The 21,382-nt window shown below is 39.2% G+C and overlaps 1 protein-coding gene across 1 annotated transcript; it reads left to right on the forward strand.

Moving 5' to 3' along the window:
• The first annotated feature begins 6,984 nt into the window (after positions 1-6,984).
• Positions 6,985-14,881, forward strand: LOC131928986 (S-methylmethionine--homocysteine S-methyltransferase BHMT2-like). The gene is made up of 8 exons (XM_059285170.1): positions 6,985-6,997; positions 8,106-8,299; positions 9,233-9,427; positions 10,323-10,434; positions 12,013-12,191; positions 13,567-13,648; positions 14,009-14,157; positions 14,569-14,881. The coding sequence occupies exons 1-8, from the start codon at positions 6,985-6,987 to the stop codon at positions 14,692-14,694; spliced, it is 1,050 nt and encodes a 349-aa protein (XP_059141153.1). The 3' UTR covers positions 14,695-14,881.
• Positions 14,882-21,382: the final 6,501 nt, after the last annotated feature.

Consider the following 21,382-nt stretch of genomic DNA (forward strand, 5'->3'; position numbering starts at 1 on the left):
GTTTTATATTAAGTTTGAAACAAAATGAGGCTTTTGCGATAATGGAATATTGCAAATGTAACTACTGAGTAATTACAGAGCTACAGAGAAAACTATGCTTTAAACTTTAATCCGGGTTAAAAAAAAACACTAATTTAAAAACACTCAGTTTCTTTCAGGCATCTCTTCAGACGTACAACCACACAACAACAAATTCCCCCCCCCCCCCCATAAAAATCGTTTTAATAACAAGCTTTTATGTACTAATGCACCAAAAAGTAGAAAATAAATGAATTTCTTTAACTATATAGTAATATAATACACTACTTTTTATATAACTATAAAGAAAAGCGTGGGGCGCTTCCTAAATATAAGTAAAAGTATCCAAAAGATATTATAGTGACCCACGCTTTTCTTTATAGTTATATAAATATTAGTGTATTATATTAGGGGTAGTCCATAAATGACGTCACACTGAAGGGATCGGGGGGGGGGGGGGGTCGGTAATTTTGTGATTTGTGACGTTGTGTGATGAGAGGGAGGAGGGGGGTTCAGATGGTGCGACGTCACACTTTTGTTTTATAGATAAGACATGTTAGAAAACGAATGTTAGACGTTATTTAACGTTTTAGAAAAACGTTTTAATAAATTATAATAGGAATTGATTAAAATACTCTATTTTGACATATTTCAGACAAGATATTGGAAAAATATCGATGTTTAAAAAAAAATTCAACTGCAATTTTGACGGGGGGGGGGGGGGGTCTAGGCTAAGGTGTGACGTCATTTTAGGCGGGGGGGTCTGGCTTTTTGTGACGACGTGTGACGGAGGGAGGGGGGGAGGTAAAAAATCGTCCAAAAAAGCGTGACGTCGTTTATGGATGACCCCACTATATATTTTAAGAAACTCATTTATTTTCTACTTTTTAGTGCATTAGTACATAAAAGCTTGCTTTAAAAACGTTTTTTATGAATTTTTTTTTAGTCCTTTACATGTTTTTTTTTACAACAGTTACATGACTAAAAACCATTGCGCGCCTATTGAACGTGATGACGCGCTATTGAACGTGATGACGCGTGTGGAGTAGTTGGATAGAACTGCCTACTAATTCGGTCAAAATTTTAATTAATTCATCATTAATTAATTAAGGCATCCAATTAAGTTAAATTTAATGTCACGATGCATTGTCTTCATGTCTTGACCCACGTACCAATTACGAACCGTATCTGTCAGTTAGAAGTACCTGCAATTTCGCTCGGGCGTTTCGATCTAGACAGACTGACAGACTGATAACATACAGAGGAAGTGAGTTAAATAAAAGTTTGTAAATTTTTTTGTCATAAAAACCGTTTTAATAACAAGCTTTTATGTAATAACGCACTAAAAAGTAGAAAATAAATTATACACTACTATTTAAATTACTATAAAGAAAAGCGTGGGCCACTTTAGTATCTATTGGATACCTTTACTAGTATTTAGGAAGAGACCCACGCTTTGCTTTAAAGTAATTTAAATAGTAGTGTATAATTTATTTTCTACTTTTTTGTGCATTATTACATAAAAGTTTGTTATTAAAACATTTTTATAATTTTTTTTAGTACTTTACATGTTTTTATTTACAATAGAGTTAGTTACATGACTAAAAACCATTGCGCGCCTATTAAACGTGATGACGTGCTATTGAACGTGATAACGCGTGTGTAGTAGTTGGATAGAACTGCCTACTTTCTTCCTTCCTTATACGGAAACCGGCTCAGAAGGTTTACTTCCATTAGCCAGGCAGGCATCAGTGTAGCAAACTCCGACCTTTAAAGAATTTCCCACACATCGGTCGCTACTTCCGTCGGTTCTCACCCACCGCCTGGTACCCGGCTCGATCGTGGGGGGGGGGGGGGGGGGCGTTCGGCAATTTTTTGAGCCTAGCGCATACAGCAGCTCTACTCGGCCAGATCAAAAACCTCTAGCTGCTGTTGGCTACCACTAGCCATTCCGCACCCACTAGAGGGGTCATGGGCTTGGTCCGACTAGTGGCACTCCTCCGAAGCCACGTGAAGGCCGCAGCTTAAAGTCAAGATATCTGGTTAGGGTCAAGAGCAAACCCTTCTTGGTTCCCGGCAGTCTTTTACCTCTCCTCCCCCACGCTATTATGTAGGGGACTTGGGAGTCCGACGTACCAGGCTCTTCGGAGAGAACTGCCTACTAATTTGGTCAAAATTTTAATTAATTCATAAAAAATTAACTAGGCTCCAAATTAAGTCAAATTTAATGTCATGTTGCACTGTCTTTATGTCTTAACCCACGTTCCAACTACGAACTGGATCTGTCAGTTAGAAGTGCCAGTAATTTCGTTCGGGCGTTTCGATCAAGACAGACAGACAGAGGAAGTGAGTTAAATAAAAGCTTTTAAATTTTTTTCATGAAAACGTTTTAATAAGAAGCTTTTATGTACTTATGCACTAAAAAGTAGAAAATAAATGAGTTTCTTTAAATATATAGTAATTGAGGTAGATTGTAATGACTGACGAGAAGCCGCGTTGGTTGTTAACAGTCTTTATTATGTACAGACGCCATCATGCAAAGAGAGAGAAATGGCGAGAGAGAACTATTTATAGATAACAACATGTAAGGGACATCACTCAAGATAACAATATAAATATAATACTAATACAGAGAGTGAGTTCCCTTGACCTCACAATTAACTCAATCTATTACATCCCTTTACCCTTAGAACACAATAACACATCTCTCAATAGAACAATTGATAGTATCCTAAAATCACCAATTATATTGTAACATGAACACTATGGTAGATTACATCCTTACAAACAATGCACAATATGCTACAACATAATCAAAATACAAAACAATGATGTCAAAGTCCTTTTGACCTTTAAAATCATAGGTCTAACTTATTTGGGACTTTGATTGTCCTGTTTGACCTTCTCAGTGGCCTTTGATTTGGTGACTCAATATTCTGACCATTTGGATTCTCTATCTCAGGAGGTCTAGGATTTAAATCATTAACTCCAGAATTTACATTTTCTGACTCCAGACAACTTGGTTCACTCATATCAACAGAACTTGGTTGTGGAACAAACTGAGTTGGTGTGAACTGATCAGACTTGGTGGGATTGACAGATTCACACTTATTATCTGCACAAGTTATTTTTAACTTTATAAGGCACAGGTCCTGTACATTGAACAATTTGACCTGGTATCCATTTTTCCTTTCTCCCATAATTTCTTAGATACACATTCTTATTAACACCAAATTCTCTTTCAATGGGTGTTCTGTCATGATTGACTTTTTGAATTGGCATCTGAAAGTATTAAATGGCAAAAATCTTTTTCTCTTTTCTTTTGATGTTACCCTTTTAGTTTCTGTAAGTGCTAATGATGTTAGCAAAGTTGTTTGATGATCACATTCCTTCTTACTAATGTATTTTCTTTAAAACATTTGAAATTGCCATAACACCATAATCATTTATGAAGTTACAAATACTTTGTTTAGGCAACTCTGACTGATAATGGACTGCATCTTCTCCATCTTTTATATTATCTTCACAAAGGTTTTTATTTCTTATTTAATATGGCCTTAAGTCATCATTCACAGACTCTTCAGGCCAACCATTCTTACAGTACTCATATATTTTTATTAAGCACTCATCTTTTTGTGTTTCTCTTTTAATATCATTCACGTTTATATTGGAGTTATCCATGATAGTGAAGAGAACAAATACATCTTCTGGTACATAGCTCAGGCTTTGGTTTTTTAAAGGTAATCTACTAAGACTATCTGCACTATTCTCAGATCCAGGTTTGTATTTCAATTCATAATTGTATGCAGTTAGTGTGATAGCCCATCTTTGAATTCTTGGTGAGGCATGCTCAGGTAGGGTTTTGTTTTCTCCAAATAAACCTAGCAATGGTTTATGATCTGTAATGATGGTGAACTTCCTACCAAACAGAAACTTATGAAATTTCTTAACACCAAAAATGATGCCTAAGCCTTCCCTATCTAACTGAGAATAATTTTTCTCAGCCTGGTTCAAAGATCTACTGGCAAAAGCAATGGGTCTGTCACCCTTCTCATCCATGTGGGACAAGACTGCTCCTACACCATCTGGTGAAGCATCACATGTTAATATAAGTCTTTTCCCTGGGTCATAGTGAGTTAGTAAGGTGTCAGCAGACAAAGCCTCTTTTGCTGTATTAAAAGCAGCTTCTTGTTGTTTACCCCAGTGCCAAGTTGCATTTTTCTGTAGCAGCTTGTACAGTGGTGATAGTTTACCAGACAGATTCCCTATGAACTTTGCATAGTAATTTATCAAGCCCAAAAAAGCTCTTAGTTGTTGGGTATTTTCAGGTTTGGGTGCTTCTTTAATGGCTTTTGTTTTCTCAGGTTGAGGTCTGATACCTTGCTTGCTTAATATATAACCAAGAAAACTAATTTCTGTCAACATGAATTGACATTTATCTTTGTTTATCTTTAAACCTTTTTCACCAACAATTTTCAATACTTTATCAAGTGTTTTAAGATGTTCAGTGTCATTCTTACCAGTTATGTACACATTGTCAAAGTACACACAAACATTTGGAATGTCCTTAAAAATACTGTCCATGACAGCTTGGAAAATTCCAGGGCTAGATGATATGCCAAAACATAGTCTTTCATATTGGTAGAGTCCTTTATGTGTGTTTATTGTCGTATAGACTTTTGAATCTGGATGCAGTTCTAGTTGAGTGTAAGCATGACTAAAGTCTAATTCAGTGAATTTGTCTCCTCCTGCCAAATTCAAAGAAATTTCCTCAATGTTAGGTATAGGGTACCTATTTAGCTCTATTTGCTTATTCAGTGTAGTTTTGTAGTCTCCACAAATTCTTATAGAACCATCCTTCTTTAACACTGGCACAATGGGTGTCGCCCAATCGGAATAGTCTACCTTCTTTATAATGCCATTAGATTCTAATCTGCTTAGCTCATTTTCAATTTTATTCCTCATTGCATAAGGTGGAACTCTAGCTTTGCAGTATCTTGGATTTGTATCTTTAATGCTTAACTTCACTGTTCTATCATTTAGTAATCCAGAGTTACCAAAAACACATTTATTTTCAGATATAACTTTATCTAGTGAAGTAAGACTAGATTCTTTTACATTCTTCAATGAACAAATACTCTCCCAATTTAACTTAAGATCACTTAACCAGTTCCTACCTAGTAATGGCGGTCCATTTCCTTCAACCACAAGAAGAGGAAGTTTAACACTTTGACCATTATAACTTACATGAACCATACACTCTCCTATTACCGGAACATTGTCACCAGTGTATGTTGTTAAACACTTGTGACATGGTTGTAGAGGCACTGATCCTCCTGTGACAGCGTCAAAGTCCTTCTTTGTGATGACTGTTAGCGATGCTCCAGTGTCAAGTTGGAAGCTGATGCTCTTACCGTTGATATAAACTGGTACATTGATGGGAGCATGACTTATTGATTTCACAGAGAACAGGTTGAAATCCGGCTGCGAATCAGTTTGAGCATTTTCACAGGTAGAGTGGTTCATTGGTTGGGTTAGGTAGTCTTGGTGAGAGTTAACATAGTGCTGCCTTTGGTTGCGGTACTGTCTTGACTGGCTAGATTTAGCAACAGACGAAGACTTTGCAAAGCAGGCCTTGGCAATGTGACCTTGCTTACCGCACTTATAACAAGTTGCTAACTTGAACTTGCACCGATGAGATGCATGGGGACCTTTGCATCGATGACATTTTTGATAATTATTACTAGATTTAGATCTAGGATTTGAACGAGCAGGCTGTTTAGCATAAGTTGGAATGCTCTGATGGGGTTGATGTTTATTGACTAACCTGCTGTTTACTGCATGGATCTCTGAAGGTGCTAAAGATCTCGCCGCATCTGATGACTGCTGGTATGAAGTTGCAAGTTGTATTGCTTTTTCCAATTTTAGATCTGACTCGAGCAGCAACTTTCTTTGAATATCAGGACTGTTTACACCTGTCACAAACTTTTCACATATTCTGTCAGACAGCGTGTCTCCGAATTCACAAAATTCACTTAAATGACGTAAAGCAGCAACATATTCTGATATTGACTCGTTTGGTTGACGAGTCCTACTGTCAAATCTAGCTCGACATAGAAACTTTGATGGGGTAGGCGCATGGTGGTCTGTTAGCAATTTGCTCAGCTCGTTAAAGCTCTTGGTATCTGGACTAGCTGGTGCGCATAAGTCCTTTAGTAGCCTGAATTGTTGAGGCCCTATGACTGTTAACAAAACAGCTCTCTTTTTGGCTTCTATCGTCACGTCGTTAGCTTCTAGGTAACAGCTTAACCTCTCTAGGTAATCTTGAATGATTTCATCATTCGCATCAAATTCTTTTATTTGGCCATACAGCGCCATAATTCTAGAAATAATTAGCTAATAAGCTCTAGCAAACCTCTTTTTTGCGTAAGTAGGTGCTCTTTCTAGTAGATGTTTATCCTTCGTCGCCAAATGAGGTAGATTGTAATGACTGACGAGAAGCCGCGTTGGTTGTTAACAGTCTTTATTATGTACAGACGCCATCATGCAAAGAGAGAGAAATGGCGAGAGAGAACTATTTATAGATAACAACATGTAAGGGACATCACTCAAGATAACAATATAAATATAATACTAATACAGAGAGTGAGTTCCCTTGACCTCACAATTAACTCAATCTATTACAGTAATAGAATACACTACTATTTATATAACTATAAAGAAAAGCTAGGGTCACTATTTTCTCTATTGGATACTTTTACTAATATTTAGGAAGCGACCCACGCTGGAAGAAACACTGACAACCACTAAAAACAATCAATGTGATTAGATTCTGTCCAGAAACTATTACACTATTCGGTAACGCATTACACTAACCTTATGTGACTCTTTTGACCTACTTCTCCAAACTCGATTTAGTACATAGCCTAGATCTACTAATAGTATTACTACCATAATTGCTGCAAAATGGCGCGCCAAGGTAATGTAATCAAACTATAGAACTTCAATGAAAATTTTTAATTTTATCAATTTTAATAATTAAATATTTTTTATTTAAACTTAAATTATAAATTCATCTTTTTATGATGAAATGCTTGTAGTGCAGCAACCAGTTTTTGCTGCTATTAATCACAATCGAATCTAAAAAAAAATAAAAAAAAATAAATTAAAACAGCTAAAACAAATGTGACAGATATGCTGTTATACATAGACCTCGGTTCAATGTTTCTTCATGATTCCGTGTGTGTGATTGGGGGGGGGGGGGGTGTTACCCGGTGCGACCCCTCATGATATATATATATATATATATATATATATATATATATATATATATATATATATATATATATATATATATATATATATATATATGCATACATAACTTTTCCCTCTGTAAATTTTGCAGTTTTGTCACCCCCGCGGACAATTGCTTTAATTTGCGCATACTTGATAGTAACGATACTTATCTATAGTTAGTTATGAATTAATGCAGCTGGATGTGGCATTATTTTCTCTATAGTTAGCAAATTTACGTCATGATGTCAGCCCTTTCTCACTCCCCGTCTTGTTGGGATCTCATTTTGAATCTAATAGATTATTTACCTTTAATTAATCATTAATTGAGTGGGCAAAAAGCATTTTCTTCTGCAAATTTTTTTGCCTTGGTGTCACACCCCTTCACGGCGTCACCCGGTGCTATTTGCGCCCCCCTCGCGACGCCTCTAACAAAAAAGTGAACATAGATATATATTAGTTAAAACGCATATATTTGCATTTTTTCTGGTACATTCAACCAAAACAACAACTAAACACCACTGAAGGTTAATTGCTATTATAAAATAATTTATCTCAAGGTATTGGTATTCTTAAAAAGACTGGCATATAATTGGTATTTATGAAACACTGATAGGCTTACATGTATTTTTATGTTTTCTTCCCCCCCCCCCCATCACGTGGTTGATGCAATTCTTTTCTAAAAAGAAAATCTTTAGGCAATAGGATTACATGAAATATTTCAAATGCAATACATAAGATATTTAATACAATGTTAAATGATTTTATTACTTTTTAAATGTCTGATTAAACAGGATCATTACTGGATCGCCTGGGAAATGGCGGGAGTCTGGTGGTCGCGGAAGGATACATTTTTGAATTTGAAAGACGGGGCTATTTGCAGGCGGGTGCATTTGTTCCAGAAGTGGTCATCGACCGTCCAGATTTGGTCAAGATAATGCACGAGGAGTTTGTCCATGCCGGAAGTGAAGTTGTACTAGCATTTACGGTAGATTAAACGCGATTTTCTTTGTTTAGATAGCCCAGTGGTTCTGTGGTTCTGAACTAGCCGGGGGTGGGGGGGGGGGGGGGATGTGTTAAAAGTAGAAGTATTAAAAACAAAATGATTGGAAAATTTAGAAAATTGAAAATCACTTAAAATCTGTTTCAGAAAATTAGAAAACTCATAGACAACACATTTTTAAAAAATAGTGTAAAAGCAGATTCTAAATTTCCAAAAGTGTTGTTGGAGCCGAACGCTATTATGCAGAAATGTTCATGGGTGTACTCTGTACTTAATTTAATGCAGACCTACATGCCATATATATATATATATATATATATATATATATATATATATATATATATATATATATATATATATATATATAAACTAGTGTTTTTCTACTTACAAGTACATACTATAAAATTATAAAAATCAATGACTTTTTTTAATGCGCTAGACTAAACTATCGTAGGTCCTACTGGGATATTCTTCTACTCTTCTACTGACCATCACTGGACAATTTTACCCTCCTGGTCACTTTATATTAATAGTACATAATTGTTGACCTCTACAAAATAATTCTCTTCTACATCAGTTACCAATGTATGTTAATGATGTTCAAATTGTTGACCATCTCTGACCACTATACAATAATTCTCCTTTACTGTTGACCATCACTGACCACTGTATACTAATGGTACTCAACTGTTGACCATCACTGACCACTGTATATTAATGGTACTCAACTGTTGACCATCACTGACCACTATATATTAATGGTACTCAACGGTTGACAATCACTGACCACTATAAAATAACTCTCTTGTAACTGTTGACCATCACTGACCACTATAACATTAATGGTTCTCGACTGTTAACCATTACTGACCACTGAATATTAATGGTACTCAACTGTTGACCATCACTGACCACTAGTACTACGGCCACCGTGAGAAACTCCGTCTTGTGGGGAGGGAAGATGAGCTGGAGACGATGAACAGACGAGCTCTGTCGATAGCTCGTGAGGTGGCGAGGTCAACGGGGACGTTGTTTGCCGGCAACATCTGCAACTCCACCATCTACAAGAGGGGTGACGACAGCTCCAAGAAAGCCACCGAAGCCATGTTTAAGGTCAGGCTCTTAGTCAATTCAAGAAAGATTATGTTCTGTCCATTCCAGTGACAGATTATATCTTCTTCTTCGTTCTTAATTTTTAGTGTTGGAGGGGATCGAGCCTTATCTGCGAGAGGGTTTGAACTCGATACTTTTTCGAATTTATCAACCATGAGCTTTTGCCGACTCGACCATGCTTCCATCACAATTAAGGATACGTGTCAACTGGTTATGCGCCATTGAGGCCATTGACTCCGATTTCAGCCTGCTTTTCTTTTTGGATTTGCTTCCATAGCCTTTGTCCAACCAAGAACAAACTACAAGGCAGAAGTTGTTTGATTTTGGAGTTGTCTCTCCTAGAAGAGTGGCTGTCCCCAGCTAACGAGCCTCATCTGCCAGAGGGTTCGAACTCGAGACTTTTCGGTTTAGCAACCATGAACTTTACCGACTCGACCACTATAGGTACTGTATGCAATGCAACAACATGTCGCACTTGCCACCCTAATTTTTTTTTAAATAACAGCTTTACTAGAATTAAACTGTCTTGTTTTCTGAGATTAAGATGTAATATGAAACGCGTTCAAAATTTCCAAAAGGTAAACTATAAAGCATTCTAATGAAACAGATAAAGTTTCATGAGGTATAACGGAGGTTTAGAGAAGGTTAACGTGAAGACGTGCAAGTTGTATCCGAACAAACGACTTTCACTGATTGCTATACTGTAGCATGTGACTTAAGGTTGAAATGGTGACTTGTAAAATCTTTGCGCCAATAGAATTTAGTTCGAGATGATGACTTCTAGGATCTGAGTTCCAACAGAATTCAGGCTGAATTGGTGACTACTGAGATCTTTACTCCAATAGACTTTTGATTGAATTGGGTATCACAAGGTGCTGAATGTATCCTTTTCTAGGAGCAAGTCGAATGGGCCGTTGACGAAGGTGTTGATTTTATCGTGGGAGAAACTTTTGCTGAGTTGGGGGAGGCCAAACTTGCTCTGCAGACAATCAAATCATACGGGAAAGGTGGGTTTCATGTAACTTTGTTACGTGGAAGGTGGGTTTTAAAGGTAATTTCAACAAACTTTGTTACGGGAAAGGTGGGGTTTAAAAGTAGTTTCATGTAACTTTGTTACGGGAAAGGTTGGTTTCATGTAACTTTGTTACGGTAAAGGTGGGTTTTAAGGTAGTTTCATGTAACTTTGTTACGGGAAAGGTGGGTTTAAAGGTAGTTTCATGTAACTTTGTTACGGGAAAGGTGGGTTTTAAGGTAGTTTCATGTAACTTTGTTAAGGGAAAGGTGGGGTTTAAAAGTAGTTTCATGTAACTTTGTTACCGGAAAGGTGGGGTTTAAAAATAGTTTCATGTAACTTTGTTACCGGAAAGGTGGGTTTAAAAGGTAGTTTAATGTAACTGTGTTACGGGAAAGGTGGGTTTCATGAACTTTTGTTACGGGAAAGGTGGGGTTTAAAAGTAGTTTCATGTAACTTTGCTACCGGAAAGGTGGGTTTAAAAGGTAGTTTAATGTAACTGTGTTACGGGAAAGGTGGGTTTAAAGGTAGTTTCATGTAACTTTGTTACCGGAAAGGTGGGGTTTAAAAGGTAGTTTAATGTAACTGTGTTACGGGAAAGGTGGGGTTTAAAAGTAGTTTCATGTAACTTTGTTACCGGAAAGGTGGGTTTAAAAGGTAGTTTAATGTAACTGTGTTACGGGAAAGGTGGGGTTTAAAAGTAGTTTCATGTAACTTTGTTACCGGAAAGGTGGGGTTTAAAAGTAGTTTCATGTAACTTTGTTACCGGAAAGGTGGGGTTTAAAAGTAGTTTCATGTAACTTTGTTACGGGAAAGGTTGGTTTCATGTAACTTTGTTACGGTAAAGGTGGGTTTTAAGGTAGTTTCATGTAACTTTGTTACGGGAAAGGTGGGTTTTAAGGTAGTTTCATGTAACTTTGTTACCGGAAAGGTGGGTTTAAAAGGTAGTTTAATGTAACTGTGTTACGGGAAAGGTGGGTTTCATGAACTTTTGTTACGGGAAAGTGGGTTTTAAAGGTAGTTTCATGTAACTTTGTTACGGGAAAGGTGGGGTTTAAAGGTAGTTTCAAGTAACTTTGTTACGGGCAAGTTGGGTTTTAAATGTAGTTTCATGTAACTTTGATACGGGAAAGGTGGGTTTTAAGGTAGTTTCATGTAACTTTGTTACGGGAAAGGTGGGTTTCATGTAACTTTGTTACGGGAAAGTTGGGTTTTAAGGTAGTTTCATGCAACTTTGTTACGGGAAAGGTGGGGTTTAAAAGTAGTTTCATGTAACTTTGTTACGGGAAAGTTGGGATTTAAATGTAGTTTCATGTAACTTTGTTACGGGAAAGTTGGGTTTTAAATGTAGTTTCATGTAACTTTGTTACGCGAAAGGTGGGTCTCATGTAACTTTGTTAAAAACTGGATGACAGTGGCCTGAATTTGGGAAAGGTTGTTTGTTTAGTGAACAAAATGAAGTAACTGTTCTTGGTCATTTAAAATGATATATTTTATTCAATTACAATTTTTAATAATAAAAAGATTACTTGGTCGTTTATATGTTATGCAATAATTCATAAGTTAATTGCAGGTGTTCCTGCAGTAATTACACTGAGACCATCCGGGCGTGACGTCACATTTGATGACGTCCCATTTGATGACGCATGCCGGCAGCTGGAGGAGGCGGGGGCTGCTGTGGTTGGCCTCAACTGTGGCCGAGGTCCGGGCTCTATCCTTGGTCTGATGAAGAAAATCAGGGCCGCCTGTAAGGTGGGGTTCTGTTTGCCATAGTAGTCAGTGGCGTAGCAAGGGTCGGTGAGGAAAATTAATAGAGATTGAATTAAATGAATAGCACAGCATTTTTACTTTCTCGTATATACGAAGTATAGAGAAAGTCTTGTAATCGTGCAAAAAAAAATCGAGATTTTTACAAATCTCCACGTTTTACATCTCACTGATACGGAAAAACATAATTTTGCAATCTTGTCCGTATGTCTGTGTGTCTGTCTGTGTGTCTGTCTGTCTGTCTGTCTGTGTGTAAACACGATAACTTGAGTACCGTTACAGCTAGGTTGATGAAATTTCATATATAAGTATTTTATCAAAATCGTAGATCCGTATCAACTTTTGAGCGATTTCCGATAACCGAAAGTGGTACTTTTCCTACTTTGAAATTTTCAAAAGCCTATAACTTGAGTACTATTTCAGATAGATAAACGAAATTTCACATGTAAGTAAAAGATCTAATTCTCTACCTTCTGTTAAATTTTGAGTAATTTCCGTTGACCGGAAGTAGTAATTTACGCTACTTCCGATTTCTCAAAAAACTAATGTAAATTTTTAAAGTACTAATAATATTGCGCACTATTATGCACTTTTTACTTTCTCGTATATACGAAGTATAGAGAAAGTCTTGTAATCGTGCAAAAAAAAAAAATTCGAGATTTTTACAAATCTCGACGTTTTACACCTCACTGATACGGAAAAACATAATTTTGCAATCTTGTCCGTATGTCTGTGTGTCTGTCTGTGTGTCTGTGTGTCTGTCTGTCTGTCCGTGTGTAAACACGATAACTTGAGTACCGTTACAGCTAGGTTGATGAAATTTCATATATAAGTATTTTATCAAAATCGTAGATCCGTATCAACTTTTGAGCGATTTCCCATAACCGGAAGTGGTACTTTTCCTACTTTGAATTTTTCAAAGGCCTTTAACTTGAGTACTATTTCAAATAGATACATGAAATTTCACATGTAAGTAAAAAATCTAATTCTCTACCTTCTGTGAAATTTTGAGTAATTTCCGTTGACTGGAAGTAGTAATTTACGCTACTTCCGATTTCTCAAAAAACTAATGTAAATTTTAAAAGTACTAATAATATTGCGCACTATTATGCGCTTTTTTATTTGGCGTTTACTTGGTGTGCAATTAATTTGTCTACGAGGTTTTATTCTATTTTTAAAACTTTAAGTATTTAAAATGGATTAAAAATCATGTCTATAGCCCGAGTTCCCATCCCCTGTTATTTTATATAAAAATATTCGAGAAAGTTTAGGGGAGATCACTCCCGGTTTATTTAAACGTAGGTGTGTATTAAAATACTATGGTGAAGTTATGTTCTTTGTATGTTTTGCATGATATCAGGGTCCGATAGCCTGTTTACCTGTGTGCTTCAGGACTACAGAAGACTATCCGACCATGCAGTCTCTCACAGACTCTGTTTCAGGTGTGTTTCAGTAAATTTAACCTTGTGAAAAGCTTAGGTAAGTTGAAGAGTAGTTAGTGATTGAAGGTTATTACACAGAAAATTTAGGTACAGGTTAATGTGGTTGGGGGATAAAATATACATTGACTAAGCGTAATGGTTTAAGTTCGCGAGCGCGCATTCCAGAGTTCTTCCAGCTCTGACGGATACCTGACTAGTTGGGCAAGGTAAAGGTGGCTGGGTGTAGTGCTGAACATCAAGCCCTTTTCCAACTGAGGTCAAAGATTACCTAACATGTTTAACCGTACAGCCACTTATAAAAGATACAATGAGCCACCTATCCAGATATATAACTACAGTTAATAATTCAACCTTCCCCAGGTAAACAGTCGTTCCCGTATGACTTACCTGGCCACACGTGCACGAGAAGTGAGATAGAAAACTTCGCCAAGTCCTGTAAGGAGCTGGGAGTCAACTATGTTGGTCTGTGTTGTGGTAATTGTTCACATTACACCAGGATTGTAGCAGAGGTATGTTGGTCTGTGTTGTGGTAATTGTTCATATTACACCAGGATTGTGATTGAGGTAAGTTGGTCTGTGATGTGGTAGAGGTATGTTGGTTTGTGTTGTGGTAGAGGTATGTTGGTCTGTGTTGTTGTAGAGGTATTTTGGTCTGTGTTGTGGTAATTGTTCACATTACACCAGGATTGTGGCAGAGGTTTGTCAGTCGCTTCAAGGCTCAGTTTCATTAGTACATCATATAGGATCTAAAATAATGAATAAACACATTTTGCATTTGCATGCTAAACTTTTCAGACCGGAGCTAAAAAGCCACTTTATATACACACACAGAAAACCTAATTATAATAATAGACCTACACCTTTGGTGAAATAGAAAAATAAAGGCATTATTTTGACCTTTTGACCTCTGTCTTGACCAGGTCTATGGACTCAAGCCACCAGCCAGTCGTTTCTCTCCTGACATGTCGAAACATTTCATGTACGGGGACAAATCCAAGTTTGACCAGTACCACACTGAAGAGATGGTCAAGTTTTACAAAGTCTGACAGCCAGATAGTTATTGAAAATAAAGTATGATTGTTAAGTGTATACACATATTTTCATACGTTTCAGACTGATGCTTTTATATTCAGATAATCTAGTGTTGAAATATCGACTGCAATGATGTATTTTAAACCAACCACCACCGTATCTAAATTCCTGAGTTGTTTGTTATTATTTAATATAGAATACGGATAGCTCAAGTTAAAATTTTGATTAATTCGAAACAAGAAATGTGGGCCTTTATCTGCTCAACCAGATATACCCCCAAGGCATCGATTAGATTACAAATAAATAATTGTTTTCACAAGAATATGTCTATAGCTACGCTAAAGTGACCACTTGCAAATTGAGTCATGGTTCATATAATCATATTTCAACGCTGAAAAAAACCACGTAATAGTGGGTGAAGATTCAAACAAAAACAAAAATTTCTAGTGTATACTCGTTAATAATAAACATTATGGTATAGTAATATGCCTTAACATTTGTATATGTACAATTTCTATACACTTTATGGACTGGTCATCTATGAAATTGGTAGGCAGTATTAGACAAAATCTACAAAACAATATGGTTACTTTAAAGAGACAGAACATTCGTAATCAAATTAGACAACGATATCACGGTATTATGTTAGTTATCTTGGTGAAGAAATGACCCCCCCCCCCGTTAAAGTGGCCGAGTTCAACGCAGAGGTGAAACCAAAATTATGTACACTGGATAAAGCACGTTATTTATCTTTAACGAATTGGTGTTCCACACTGAGCTTGTACGCTAGGGTTACGTGCTCAGTGTGTTTCCAGTGGTTAGGTAACATATGCATTATCATAAACTCTCGCCCCACCCCCACACCACGTGATGTTTTCGCATTTAAAAAACTTAAGAAACCTGACGAACCTATTTTACTTTGTGAATAAACGCCAAAATATTTAATTTCATAATTAATAAACAAATATTTTAAAAATCTCAATAGCAGCAAGCTTTTAAATGCACTGAAAATGAGATAATAAAACTAAACTGCTTTCTTTATGTAAGCCCTGCTAGGGGGGGATACCTTAAAATCTATCTTACCCTTCCCTAGGCTTATCTAACTAACTACTGTCCGGTCAGTGCAAGCCCGGCTAAACCCAGGCTGGTTAATAACCTAACCTTAGTCTAAATTAAAAACAAAAAAACTTTAACAATAATATAAAATTTATTTCACAAAATAATAAATATGGAACCAAAAGTTATTATAAAAAAACAGAATCTAGATCTAGACAAAACACTCAAGACATAGATCTACAAAACAAACAGAACTCAACGAAACAAAACACCCAATTTCGGACCACCGTCCTAGAAAGAGGAAAAATAAGACAAATCAATTTAAAATGTAAAAAAAGTTATACACAAGGCAGTAAGCTGACACAATTGTCAGCCTAAACAAGAGGCTCTCATAAATGAAAGTAAAATCTACAATAATCCATGACTAAACCCAGGCCATCGTGCTACCACGTGGTCTGGATAAAACAAACATTGAAACTTCTCAAAGTCAAGACTAAATAGATCTAGTACGTAGTCACTTTGTATACAAAATAAGCAAACAAAAATATGGAAAACATAATAAAACACTATAAAAATAACCCTACGTTACCATACACCATATAAAGGTGTCACAGAAACTCTTTAACACACAGGCCCCGACATTCCAGCAGAACGTCCCTCCCTGTCGACACCCCACATTCACGAACAAAGAACCCAATACTACGAACAAAGAAACCAAAGCTACGCACAAGAAAATAGTCCCTAATACAACAATAACTTACATTCAGGACATAAAGCAAAGTGGAGCAACAATTCAAAACAAAGTTTGCATAAATAATAACATTAAAATATAAACAAGACACAATAACCAGGCTACAAACCATTGTAAAAATCGAAATCATATCAGCGCCATAATAGCGGACTACTTAACTAAAAACCACAACAATCCTCAAAGGAACATAAAAAGCGACATTCGCCTTCTTAGTTACAAATAATTATAATAACAGATAAACACACTCCAGCCGCTCACATACACGCCCCTTAAAGCTTGCGGTCACCGCAAGCTAAATAACTTGAAAAAAATCAGCCCACAGGGCACAATCATAATTTTACAAAAACAAAAACTTTGCAAAAAAAACCAGCCCACAGGGCACAATCACAATTTCAGCAAAACACAATTTTGCAAAAGAACTTGCAAAAAAATCAGCCCACAGGGCACAATCATAAATTTTACAAAAAACAAAATTTTGCAAAAAAATCAGACGATGTGGCTGTAGCAGCCGGCGGTACAACTTTGACCGGCCTTGGGGAGGGCGGTTGAGCCTTGGGAGGCACATATCTCCTAATCTGTGTGCTGGCCACCCGGCGGGTGCCAGAAGGGCCATCTTTCTTTTTAATGGTGTAACACCCGCCGGTGATCGGAGGTAATTCGACCACGACATAAACTGTCGGGCCGTCCAGGTCTGCCATTTTGCGTCTGCCTAGTGGGGGTTGTCTCAGAAGGACCAGGTCGCCTATGGCCAGTTCAGCTACAGGTGCCTTTTTGACCTGTTTGTCCTTCTTGCTTGACTCTGTCTGGGGGCATGCCCCAGCACCACCACCCGGTGCCTTAATTAAGGACGGGTTAGGTTGAACCATTGCCTCTAGTTCCTCAGATTGGTCCACCTTTACACTGGTTATGCTAGCGCGTAGGCAGGATGTTGGGCCTGATACCACTGACGGATCTGGGTGAAAAGGTTGGTCTAATGGCTGTACCACCTTGTCGTCCTTCATTCTGGGGTCTCCTTCCGTCGCCTGAATGGTTGGTACACCATTGGCAGGTACCAGAGTCCTTTCGCGGGGGCATAGGACCTTGTCCCCTCGCCATACCTTCGGTGTCACTTGATTCCCTTTGCGCTGATATTTCTTTGTCATATGGCAATGACGGGCGAGGTGACCCCTCTGGTGACAGTTATAGCAGCCCTTTGATTGGACCTCCGTGCGCTTGCGAGGTGCTTGGCGCACATTGGAAAATTTGGGGTCCCGCGTAAAGTGCTTCAGCAGAGCAGCAAGCTGCTCGGTGAGCCTGTTGACTTTGTCCTCCAGCTTGGACCTGAACGAACATTTTTCAATGGGCCTGGCATTTATTGCTGCCACGTAGGCAGGTTCAGCAAGAGGGTCCTCGTCTCCAGACCATCGAATGGCCGCATCACGTATGGCCAGGAAGGGGATCTTGGGGTCCCGGAAAATCAGCTCGTGCAGATGGCGTCTGACTGTGGCCTGGCTCAGGTTTTCCACAAACTGGTCTCGAAGAAACCCTGCATCAGTCTGTGGGACCTGCAGGGCACTCTGCCTCGTAACCAGGGTCTTGAAGGCCCTGTGCAGTCGGTGCGAGTAGGCCCTCACCGACTCGTGTTGGCCCTGTACAACCATCTGAAACTGGGCCATGAGCTGCGGTACTCTCCTCTTCTCGCCGTACACCTCCCTGAGGAGCCTGAGGGTGGCTTCTGGGTCATGCTGCAGGTCATCACCCCTGCAGCTCAGCTCCTCTCTCACCGCTTCCCCCAGGTACTGCCAGAGGAGGTCCTTCCTCTCTTCTACTGAGAGGTTTCCCCTGGCCCTCCAGAGGGACTGGACCTCTTTGATGAACCGGTCCACCTCATAGCCATGGCTGTCCCCATGGAACCTCCGGATTAGGATCTCCCTGGGTGGAACGATGATGATGGTTGGTGCCACCTCCGCCATCTCGTCCGAATTGGGTGTTTTAAACAACAAACGGTTCCTACACTAAACAAAAACTAAACACAAATGGTTCCATAAAGGGCCTATCAAGAAACAAAAATTTATCTAAGCTACATCTAGCCCTATCAAAAAAACAAAACTTTAACTAGACTAAAGCACTGACCCCACTCGTGCTACCAATTTGTAAGCCCTGCTAGGGGGGGATACCTTAAAATCTATCTTACCCTTCCCTAGGCTTATCTAACTAACTACTGTCCGGTCAGTGCAAGCCCGGCTAAACCCAGGCTGGTTAATAACCTAACCTTAGTCTAAATTAAAAACAAAAAAACTTTAACAATAATATAAAATTTATTTCACAAAATAATAAATATGGAACCAAAAGTTATTATAAAAAAACAGAATCTAGATCTAGACAAAACACTCAAGACATAGATCTACAAAACAAACAGAACTCAACGAAACAAAACACCCAATTTCGGACCACCGTCCTAGAAAGAGGAAAAATAAGACAAATCAATTTAAAATGTAAAAAAAGTTATACACAAGGCAGTAAGCTGACACAATTGTCAGCCTAAACAAGAGGCTCTCATAAATGAAAGTAAAATCTACAATAATCCATGACTAAACCCAGGCCATCGTGCTACCACGTGGTCTGGATAAAACAAACATTGAAACTTCTCAAAGTCAAGACTAAATAGATCTAGTACGTAGTCACTTTGTATACAAAATAAGCAAACAAAAATATGGAAAACATAATAAAACACTATAAAAATAACCCTACGTTACCATACACCATATAAAGGTGTCACAGAAACTCTTTAACACACAGGCCCCGACATTCCAGCAGAACGTCCCTCCCTGTCGACACCCCACATTCACGAACAAAGAACCCAATACTACGAACAAAGAAACCAAAGCTACGCACAAGAAAATAGTCCCTAATACAACAATAACTTACATTCAGGACATAAAGCAAAGTGGAGCAACAATTCAAAACAAAGTTTGCATAAATAATAACATTAAAATATAAACAAGACACAATAACCAGGCTACAAACCATTGTAAAAATCGAAATCATATCAGCGCCATAATAGCGGACTACTTAACTAAAAACCACAACAATCCTCAAAGGAACATAAAAAGCGACATTCGCCTTCTTAGTTACAAATAATTATAATAACAGATAAACACACTCCAGCCGCTCACATACACGCCCCTTAAAGCTTGCGGTCACCGCAAGCTAAATAACTTGAAAAAAATCAGCCCACAGGGCACAATCATAATTTTACAAAAACAAAAACTTTGCAAAAAAAACCAGCCCACAGGGCACAATCACAATTTCAGCAAAACACAATTTTGCAAAAGAACTTGCAAAAAAATCAGCCCACAGGGCACAATCATAAATTTTACAAAAAACAAAATTTTGCAAAAAAATCAGACGATGTGGCTGTAGCAGCCGGCGGTACAACTTTGACCGGCCTTGGGGAGGGCGGTTGAGCCTTGGGAGGCACATATCTCCTAATCTGTGTGCTGGCCACCCGGCGGGTGCCAGAAGGGCCATCTTTCTTTTTAATGGTGTAACACCCGCCGGTGATCGGAGGTAATTCGACCACGACATAAACTGTCGGGCCGTCCAGGTCTGCCATTTTGCGTCTGCCTAGTGGGGGTTGTCTCAGAAGGACCAGGTCGCCTATGGCCAGTTCAGCTACAGGTGCCTTTTTGACCTGTTTGTCCTTCTTGCTTGACTCTGTCTGGGGGCATGCCCCAGCACCACCACCCGGTGCCTTAATTAAGGACGGGTTAGGTTGAACCATTGCCTCTAGTTCCTCAGATTGGTCCACCTTTACACTGGTTATGCTAGCGCGTAGGCAGGATGTTGGGCCTGATACCACTGACGGATCTGGGTGAAAAGGTTGGTCTAATGGCTGTACCACCTTGTCGTCCTTCATTCTGGGGTCTCCTTCCGTCGCCTGAATGGTTGGTACACCATTGGCAGGTACCAGAGTCCTTTCGCGGGGGCATAGGACCTTGTCCCCTCGCCATACCTTCGGTGTCACTTGATTCCCTTTGCGCTGATATTTCTTTGTCATATGGCAATGACGGGCGAGGTGACCCCTCTGGTGACAGTTATAGCAGCCCTTTGATTGGACCTCCGTGCGCTTGCGAGGTGCTTGGCGCACATTGGAAAATTTGGGGTCCCGCGTAAAGTGCTTCAGCAGAGCAGCAAGCTGCTCGGTGAGCCTGTTGACTTTGTCCTCCAGCTTGGACCTGAACGAACATTTTTCAATGGGCCTGGCATTTATTGCTGCCACGTAGGCAGGTTCAGCAAGAGGGTCCTCGTCTCCAGACCATCGAATGGCCGCATCACGTATGGCCAGGAAGGGGATCTTGGGGTCCCGGAAAATCAGCTCGTGCAGATGGCGTCTGACTGTGGCCTGGCTCAGGTTTTCCACAAACTGGTCTCGAAGAAACCCTGCATCAGTCTGTGGGACCTGCAGGGCACTCTGCCTCGTAACCAGGGTCTTGAAGGCCCTGTGCAGTCGGTGCGAGTAGGCCCTCACCGACTCGTGTTGGCCCTGTACAACCATCTGAAACTGGGCCATGAGCTGCGGTACTCTCCTCTTCTCGCCGTACACCTCCCTGAGGAGCCTGAGGGTGGCTTCTGGGTCATGCTGCAGGTCATCACCCCTGCAGCTCAGCTCCTCTCTCACCGCTTCCCCCAGGTACTGCCAGAGGAGGTCCTTCCTCTCTTCTACTGAGAGGTTTCCCCTGGCCCTCCAGAGGGACTGGACCTCTTTGATGAACCGGTCCACCTCATAGCCATGGCTGTCCCCATGGAACCTCCGGATTAGGATCTCCCTGGGTGGAACGATGATGATGGTTGGTGCCACCTCCGCCATCTCGTCCGAATTGGGTGTTTTAAACAACAAACGGTTCCTACACTAA

Source organism: Physella acuta, unplaced genomic scaffold (assembly GCF_028476545.2).
Source record: "Physella acuta isolate Inbredline_101_S28 unplaced genomic scaffold, ASM2847654v3 ptg001581l, whole genome shotgun sequence".
Lineage (NCBI taxonomy): Eukaryota > Metazoa > Mollusca > Gastropoda > Physidae > Physella > Physella acuta.

What these genes read in the sequence shown, in the direction of transcription:
- LOC131928986 (XM_059285170.1), top strand. An exon ending in AAGTTGTACTAGCATTTACG is followed by an intron (nt 8,300 to 9,232) that starts GTAGATTAAACG and finishes ACTGACCACTAG; the next exon opens with TACTACGGCCACCGTGAGAA. An exon ending in ACACCAGGATTGTAGCAGAG is followed by an intron (nt 14,158 to 14,568) that starts GTATGTTGGTCT and finishes TGTCTTGACCAG; the next exon opens with GTCTATGGACTCAAGCCACC.